At 40.0% G+C, this 9,300-nt stretch overlaps 1 protein-coding gene across 1 annotated transcript; it reads right to left on the reverse strand.

Annotated features, from left to right (window-relative positions):
• Positions 1-559: 559 nt before the first annotated feature.
• Positions 560-8,480, reverse strand: selenof (selenoprotein F). Its single transcript, XM_084058679.1, has 5 exons — positions 8,366-8,480; positions 6,735-6,902; positions 1,979-2,042; positions 1,467-1,516; positions 560-1,323 (listed from the first exon to the last, which is right to left on the reverse strand). Exons 1-5 carry the CDS (start codon positions 8,411-8,413, stop codon positions 1,192-1,194), a joined length of 462 nt encoding a protein of 153 aa, XP_083914805.1. The 5' UTR covers positions 8,414-8,480; the 3' UTR covers positions 560-1,191.
• Between the last annotated feature and the right edge of the window lie 820 nt (positions 8,481-9,300).

The raw sequence follows: 9,300 nt of genomic DNA on the forward strand, positions 1-9,300 counted from the left end.
TCAAACGTTTTAATTTCAAGGACCCCGATAACTCAGTTACAGACTTGTAAGGGTCCATCTGGAACACCCTAAAGGAACCCTGAGGGTCCCTGGACCTCACTTTGAGAATCACAGGGCTAGGTAGGTTTGACTCATTACAGGCACCGGTAACTAGATACAGTATGTGTAAATGTGCTACGGTGTAATTTTTGTTTACTTGTCATGCATGTTATTTTTGTTAAATCATTTTATTTTTACTATGTTCTACATTAAAAAACATGTCAAATTAGTGTAAGAAAACGATCATTGATTACCTGTCAGCTGAAATGAACCATTTCCTTATCAGCTCATGCTTATGTGCAACAGAGCAAACTTGCAATACCCTTTCAGTCCAGTAGATGTCAGGGATGATACATTTGAGTTCTCCAAGTAAATCCCAACTCCATCTAAACAGCATAGTGGAGCTGCCAGTAAGATGATAACCCTATTAGCTGTGCAAGTGATCCTTGCCATATACACTCCATGTGTCTATATTCATACCAGGGAATACCGCCATGGAATAAAGGGCACATAAATTGAGAACAGCCATGAAATACTTTTATTGTTGCATATTTCATCCTAGCACAAAAAAAAATAAAAAGTACACCCAGTTTCTGTCCAAATCAAACATCTATAAAGACACAAAGGTACATCAGAACTCCCATACCAAGATTGGTTTACTGAGAGATCTTCACTAAAGTGTGCCTCAGCAAGACACTCTGATTTGAAGAGTAACTAGAATCCACTCACATTACAAGGCCCATTACTGACATTGATGAGCATTATAAAAAATGTATAATCATTAGATAAAGTCAAAGGGGGAAAATAACCTTACAGACATAATAAGAATCTAATAATCAGTCCAACAAGTCTCACTCGAATGAAACCCAACTACAAAAATGATTGATCAACTATTCAGGTATTTAACTGTGAGGTCCCTCAGTTAATGTCAAGTTATATTGCACAGCTATTATTTGGTACAATTAACACACGGTTCATGTTTTCCAGTACAAAACCAGTCATATAGCACAGTCATTCAACAACCAATGATCGAGTTTGGGCCATGTACAAATCTGTATATAACAAACTAAAAAATAAATGAAAGGGGCAGTTCACCCAAAAAGAAACTTGTGTTTTGGGTGAACGAACAAAAACAACAAAAAAATGAGACATTTATATCCGATCCAGCTTCTCACTCAAGAATTCCTCCACGCTGTCTGTGTTCCATTTAAGGATGCTGAGTTCCTCAGCGATGTTCCCGTTATCGTCCAGAAGCTTTAGTACAGGGTCTGATCCTCTTACATACTGGAAACAAAGAAACATAGAGAAATAGATCATGAAACAATTAGATATTTTGTGATGAAAATCACACAATCCTGCCCTCCTCTATTGCCTGACATTATGAGGCATCGTGCAATTATACCACCAAGTCAGTATGCCTTTGTTACCTTAATTTGAAGACCCTTGAACATCTTGGGCTTGTCACTCCTGACAAAAGCTGCAGAGATACAGAATAACAGAGACATATGCAGATGCATTATCGTGGGCTAATGAATCAGTCAGTCACGGTTTCCATTTCAGTACGGAAGCCTGAAATTTGTGACAGTTGCTGATGCTCCTAGTATGCAGCGTTAACAGGATAGAAGAGACAGTTGTGAACACACAAGACCGTTACAGGTGAAGTAAATAAACCACGACCATATGGTCAGACACACCTCCAGACCCCCAACCTACATATAGAGAACTGTAACCTGACAAACCTGACATCATTTTACAGAAATGGGTGGTCTACTACAGTGGTTCTAAAACATTTTCATGTGAAGGACCTTCAAATTCATATGCATTTGGCGACAGACCCCGACCTGAAAGGACCCCTCAAAATTCTCGAATAAAACTTGAATAAAGAAATAACACTGGTATTGTTCTACATTGTTAAAACAAATGCAGGACACCAAATTACCTTGGACTTGAGGGAACCTCCCCAATTTTCATCCACAAACCTCTAGAATGGCCCCAGGGTAGAGCTGCAGAGAGGACAATACAGTCAAGACAAGACATCAAGTCTGTTACCACCATGGCATGCTTATGGATTATGATGTACTAACAAAAGAGTTCCTACATTTTTATATAAAAAAAAAAACCATATAGACCCCCTATTGCGAAATGGCTTTAAAAAAAGATGGTCGATTTAGATAGATCAGCTATTTTCGGAAGAAATAAAGACAAGAAATAAAGACAAGTTAAAAGTGGTTATACTGATCCAATAAAATCTACTTTGAAAACCTGTGTACTAACAGGAGGCTTACGGCACCCGATGCTCAAATTATATATAAAGAAAAAGACCTTCTGGCATTTCAACAATAGTCTACTGGGGAAAGCAATTGGTCATGAAATCGGCTTGGCCTATTATTTCTAATACTGTACGCTATCCCTTGACCAAGGATATTAGAAACAAGCTGAGCCATCACCGACTCCCTGTGGAAGTATAGAACCAATCATCTTCCTTCCTCCCACCTCTGCTATTAATTTCTTTTCTCTTCTCCACACACTGATGCCCGCACAGTGTTGGGGCCATGGTCCCACTTGGTGGTGGGAAGGCTGGTCTGGGGAGTAATTTGATTCTGGCAGCCTGACTCATAAACGTGTCTGGGCGGGTCCTAAGGGCCATTAAACTGGGAGTTTGTGCATATGGAGCAGAGAGGGGGGAGGGGGGGGTGGTGCTGATGGATGAGAGTTTGTGCAGGCTCACTTGTAATCAAACCTCCACTACCAATATACAATAAGTTAGAGGAAATTGGAGTGCCATGGCAGTATTTCACGTCCATGCTCGACTCGCCGTTACTGGGGGTGGAGTGTGGCGAAAGGGGACCGCTTGGCTGGCTCACACAGCAAATTAAATTACACATACAACAAAGCAAACCTTGCTTCCTCCCTGTCCCCGCCACAGAAATAAAAATGTCTCCAGTTTCATTTCACCACATATGACAGACCAGTCACAGCTTTTGCCGATTATGGGCAGTTGAGGCACAGTGGAGAGATTGTACTTCTTGGACTTGCTAGTAAGCATGGTAAGCAAAGAAATAGCTTTAGCTCTCAGACAACTCCAGCTTTTGATGCACACAGAAGTTAGTTAATTTAGTTAATTAAGGTGTAATGTGTGGCGTCTAAACCAAAAGCACTAATTTTAAGTATTGCTGAGGAGATTTGTGTATTCTCATATGCCAAGTAACACACAGACCACCAACACTACACACTTTTTTAAATATTGTTTTAGTTTTTGCTTTATTTAGATTTAAGTTTGAAGCTGTGGGCAGAGAGAGGTGGGTGGACAATGCAACACAGGTCTCCAGCCAGAATCAAACATTTTAATGTCATTGTTTGTCCTAAACCCATTGGTGTGCCACAGGCACCTGAATTTCCTTATTTGGGATAATAAGGTTTTTAACTTGACCTTGATTGACCACACTATATAAAAAGGTAAATAGAAGTTAATTTGTGTTTGGAGTGGAATATGTTTTTTAGTAGAGATTGATACATATGCAAATTAATTTGCATTCTTTATTATGTTAATACTAATCCACCAATTAATTTTGATCAGCTGTGTTGTGAATTCATATTTACTTGGGATTCTGACTACAGCAATAAAGTATTCAATCAATCAAAACTGTGATGGTGTGGTATGCATGTCTTGCACAGGGGAGACGGCTCTTGACAGGTGAGGGGAAATAAGGGAGACATCTCTGTGAGGAGGAGACATCTCCATAGTCACAGCTGTTTGTCATCAATAAAGAATGCATCTCAAAAAATAATCTAACGTTTGTTGGCATTACACAGCGGAGCTTCCATTTGAAAAAAATCCATAAACATGAAGTCTTTAAGACTCAAAAGACTCAAAAAAGTAAAGTGAATCACTGTAAAAAAGAAAAGAAAAAAAAAGTGAAGTGAATCATTTGTTCCCAAAGGGAGATAAAATGTTTTCAATTTTCTTCAGATTCACTCAAGCGCATCACCTCAAGTGCACTTCATAACCCTGTGAATCTCTCTGTACACCTCTAAACAGGTTACCCTGTCAAGTTCAACACTTCCAGAATGCTTGAGATATAAATTTAGTTCAGTATGTTATGGCTTAAAAGCCCTCAGAGGAAGTGAGCGTGTTATAGTCGCAGCACACTCATTAATGTCCCCGGAGAGTCCGGTTAAGATTTCTCCAGCCCTTCAGAGACGCAGCCTCACAGTGGTACAAGAAATGACTAACCTAAAGCATAATTTATAAATCAGTATATACTCAGATATTCTGTTATTTTCTATGAGCAACACCGTCGTGCGATGGAGTACATTAGACTTAAGTCTAAGTAAATGTCCTCCGTGCTCACTCACTGAATCTCAATAATCGACTAGGCTACACTTTAAGTCGTTTCTCAGAGGTTTAATGACACTGCAATGATGTAAATTGCGCTGCCTGATAAAAAAAACCTCTTAAGACAGATAATTGCGGCTGTCGACTGAGGAGAATGTGCTTAGTGTTGCTGCAGTATAGTACAGCCGGAGACAAGTCATTGCTATTCCCAATGACATTTTCAGTGGACTGGTGGCAGGGGTGCAGAGGCACTCTCTCCTCCTTTAAATGAAAACCAAGGTCTGTCGAAGACAGAAAGAGTTATAATCAAGAAATGAAATGAGGTGTGCTCTACTTGGTGAGGTGGTGTTGCTAGGATACCATACACTCTAGGGGCTCAGCTTAATCAAGAGAAAATTACTTGTTTTTTTTCCACTTCGACCATAAGCGACATTTGTTAGTCACAGACAGCACAGCAGGGAACTGTGTTCAATTTGCTTTGACTATGACTGGTGCTTTAGCATACAATAACAGCACCGGTTACAGATGTCTTGTTGGTGTAAGATGTGGATGTTCTGACATCTCACGAATGTCGATTTGGAGTGACAAAATCTCATCGCTGACAGCAGGCATTGCTAGGCAGTCAATCACATAGCGAAGGAGTGAGAGAGAAGTAGAAAGAAGAGTGAGAAATTCCGGAGTGCAAATGCTCTAAAAGCCTGCTTAACTGTAGCTAAGAGACTGGCATGTGCCATGTGCTTTAGTTTGTTTTCCGTGTGCACTACACTCCCCCACTCAAACGCCATTCGTTGACCTTCTTAACCCCCGTGACATCAAAAGGCACTGCCGTAAGATTTTGTCAGTTCACCTGGCTGCCATTTTTCATCCAAATCTATTCTTGTTACCATTGTTTTGATGATTATCATAGTTTCTTTAACTGCCTAAATGCCAGGCTGGGAGCCTGTTCCACTGTGTTGAATGTCTCCATCTGGACATTTATTTGCCATTCGAAGTGACAGAATTTAGGCTAGTTATTATGTCAGAACTGAAGAGTTCAGTTACTAACTGCCAAGGTAATTTCTATAAAAAAACAAATGTTCTGGCTTAAAAGAAGTCTTCTTCCAACTCTTGTATTTTGTGCCTTAATTTGTTCCACCAAGTAAGCCAGCACTAGCCATATCAATACTGATGGATAATTTATAATCGATAGTGTATTAGATTATGATTATTGTATTGTATCACTTTGGATAATTGCATAAAGTATGATGTATTTGCTCAGAAGGGACAGTTCTGTAACTGCTAAGATAAGATGTCCTTGCTCCCTGGCCTACTCTTTCTTACCCATGAAAGTTGTGGCTACAGTTTACCCATGATGCCTTAGCACAGACAACCTTGCCACCAAGATGAGCCTTCGCCCCTGTTCATGTTGATATCATATAGGGGGGTGGGCTTAATGAAAGATAAACTGTCTGTTATATTGATGATGTATTACCAGTAGAGAATATTTTTGATGCTGTACCACCTTGTCTCTCCTGCACAAATAATCCAGTAAACCTGATTATTATTTAAGACCAACTCCGTGTTACTTCTTTTTACGGTAATCCTTTTTGAAAGCGTACTTTCCTGGTTTTTCCTAAGTTATCAAATACGTTTAGAACATTGATGTTATCCAAGCTAGAAAGATCAGTTCACACACATTTAAAATGTGAGATTACAATTTTAATCTTATTTAGAAGGAAAATCTCTCTGAGGCCATGTCACTTTTGCAGGATAGGGCACCTTACAAGAATCTCCAAACAATTAACACGTAGTACCAAGAAAGATATGAGACAAAGTGAATTGAGTTGAGTGATAATGATGCTGGTTGAGTAGTGCTTATAAATGAATAAAAGCCAGTGCAGAGAGTGTCTTTTAGTTAGGGACATCCAGCCCACAGCTTGACACAAAATACAGGAATTTAGCATTAGTGAAACCGTTTTTTTTTATTTTTTTTTAAGGAGTACAAATTTGGAATACAGAATGAATTGGTTTTAGAGTGATAGCTGTTGCATGCATGCATATAATATAATATTATATATATATATATATATATATATATATATATATATATATATATATATATATATATATATATACACATTTTTTTTTTTTTTTAAATGTCCAGACTAGTCAAGAGACTATTTTCTACATCACCCAATGTCCCCTCCCTGAATGAATGAATGAACCATTGTAAGAGCGCTTTGAGTAAGTTTGAGTACTTAGAAAAGCGCCATAAAAATGCAATTCATTATTATTATCAGGAAAGATTGGTTTTGTTTCTACCAACAACCAGTCTGTACCCTGGACTGCCATTCTGTGAGCTTGGCTATCATGCTCCTACCTTGCGTGCTTCCATCTGGGCCTCCTGCTGGCAGCACTGCCGGCAGACGGGCTGGAGCTGGCTGAGGCTGAACTCACCCAGCAGGTCACATGAGCTGCAGAGCAGGTTGCTGGAGAAGCCCAGCTCTCTGCACGCCTCCGAGGACAGCTCAGCGCCATACGCCGACAGCTGGGGAGAGGAGGGGGATATAAGAAATTATATATCTGCACTGTCCCAGTAGTGTTTATCAAGGAAAGATGCCCGCTGACGCTACAGTCTCTAGTTCGTGGTGATAGAGGTGGTAACTGGAAACCTAAATCTCCCAAGCAGTGTCCCTCTGTACCGAACTATAAAACTATTAACTGCTCCAAAGCCAGTTTTTATGTTTACAGCTTTAAGGATAGGTGTGACGTTATGTGCAGAAATAAATTAACTAAGTTTTACATTAAATCCCTTCCAAGATTCCGTTTTGCATTGTGTCGTAGGAAATGGCAGCATATTTTATGAGAATTATTCGAACAGCCAAGGAAATGTATTTTTCCTATTTGGCTGTCTTTTTCATTGTGGTTTACTGCAGTGCAATGAATGGACACACACACACACACACACACACACACACACACACACACACACACACACACACACACACACACACACAGTCTTGAAACATCCTGAAGATTCTCAGCTGCTATCTCGTCCTGCCAGGCAATTAACGTCACCACCTGTCACTCTGACAGTCAGTGTCCACAAGAAAGAAAACATTGTGACATGATGCAAGGCGCCAAGCTTGTATATATATTGTTTTTGGCACATGGCGCTGCGGCACCGTTGTACTAAGCTTTAAACCAGTGGTTCTCAACCTGTGGGTCAGGACCCCTAGGGTGGTCCCCACATGATTAATAACATGCAGTGTGTGTATGTGTGTGGGGGTCCCCAGATGACCGTGAAGTGACAATTTAAGGACCTTCTTTAATGCCTCTAAAAAAGAAAGAAAATAAATCACTGCATCAAAAGTAATCAACAAACTACAAACTGGCCAAATAATGTAAGAAAGCAAAAATAGTGAAAATAACTGATCTACAAGTTAACAAGTTTGTAGATCTGCCATTTTCACAATATTTATCTGTGGAACAGAGTCAAACTAAATGTAATGCCTCTGCCTCAACTCCTACATTCCAAGTGCTTGTCAGTGTGGGGGGTCCCAAGTTCAAATATGATTCTTTTAGGGGGGTCGCAGGCTGAAAAGGTTGGGAATCACTGCTTTAAACCTATAGCTATGCTTTAATCTACCATAAGATTTCTATATTTCTCACTTCCGTTGTCGGGAGCTGTGATTTTATAATTTCGTTATTCATTCTGGTCTTACGACATACGGCCAAGTATATCCGTTTGAATTGTTCTTACCATATCGGGCCCGATATGATTTCAACTGAACTTTTAAGAAACTGTGTATAAATAAGAATTGCCCGAGTTAAGCCACGTCATTCCAGCTCACAGGGAAGCAGGATGCTGCTATGTGAAGATCAGTTTACACTCACAACCAGCACACACAGCCGATTACATCTAGTCCAATAACTGAATAATAATATGTTTGCGGAAACTAAAGAATAAGACCTCCGTGTTTGTTAAGTCATCAACGTTTATAAACTTACCGTTTGTATGAGCGACAGAAGCCACAGCAGATACACCTCTCCCGACATTTTGGAGAGCGCTTTGTTGGGGAGGAAGTTCAGGACCCGTTTATCGCAGCGTTGCCAGGTTCTGATAGAGATAGCTAGATAAACAAGCAACCAGGTCTATGGGAGAAAAAAGCCCAAGAGAAGCGAACCCTTCGCCCTTTAAACATGTACACTGTCACTGGCTAATTGAAAATAGCAGATTTTTTTTTTTTAAAACAAAAAAACTTGAAAACAATTTGACATTTTAACAACACAAAACTTGTATGGGGTCCCTGGCATAAAATGTTTTTAGATGGGGAGTCCGCAGACACATACATATTCATGGAGGTCCTTGACATGAAAATGTTTGAGAACTACTGGTTTAAAAATACATTAAGGAAACAATCCCAAATAAGCCACTACACTGAGGAAACAAGCCCCCCAAAAAAACACAACCAATATTTGCAAGCAACTTACCAGAAAGATAAGCCCAAAGTCGCTTATAATACGCGGACATGGCAACACTGATGGAGTGACGCTGTGACGCGCCTGACGCGCAAACACGGGCGGCTTTTGACTTTTAATAAATGCCATTATCTTTAGTGCATAACATTAATGTTTTACAGTAATTATACGGCCTGCTTGTTTACATTTGTGAAGTCAAAGGGGGGTTTCTGGAACGTTGCGTTGATTTTTATGTTCCGGCAGCGTACAGGGAACCTTTTATTTTTTCCTTCTTCGACAAAAGTATCGGCTGTTAAATGTTAGGCATGACTCAGTAGCGCCATCTTCCGTCAGCTTTTATTACAGCGAGTCAATAAACTGTCCAATCCCGTGTGAACAGACAGTAGCGGCAGACCAATGAATATGCTCGTCTGTTTGGTGGACTGGTGAGCCAACCAATGGCCTGGAGGCTACTAATAACTTCT

Source organism: Gymnoscopelus microlampas (genome assembly GCF_963454915.1).
Source record: "Gymnoscopelus microlampas genome assembly, chromosome: 5".
In the NCBI taxonomy this organism is placed as follows: Eukaryota; Metazoa; Chordata; class Actinopteri; order Myctophiformes; family Myctophidae; genus Gymnoscopelus; species Gymnoscopelus microlampas.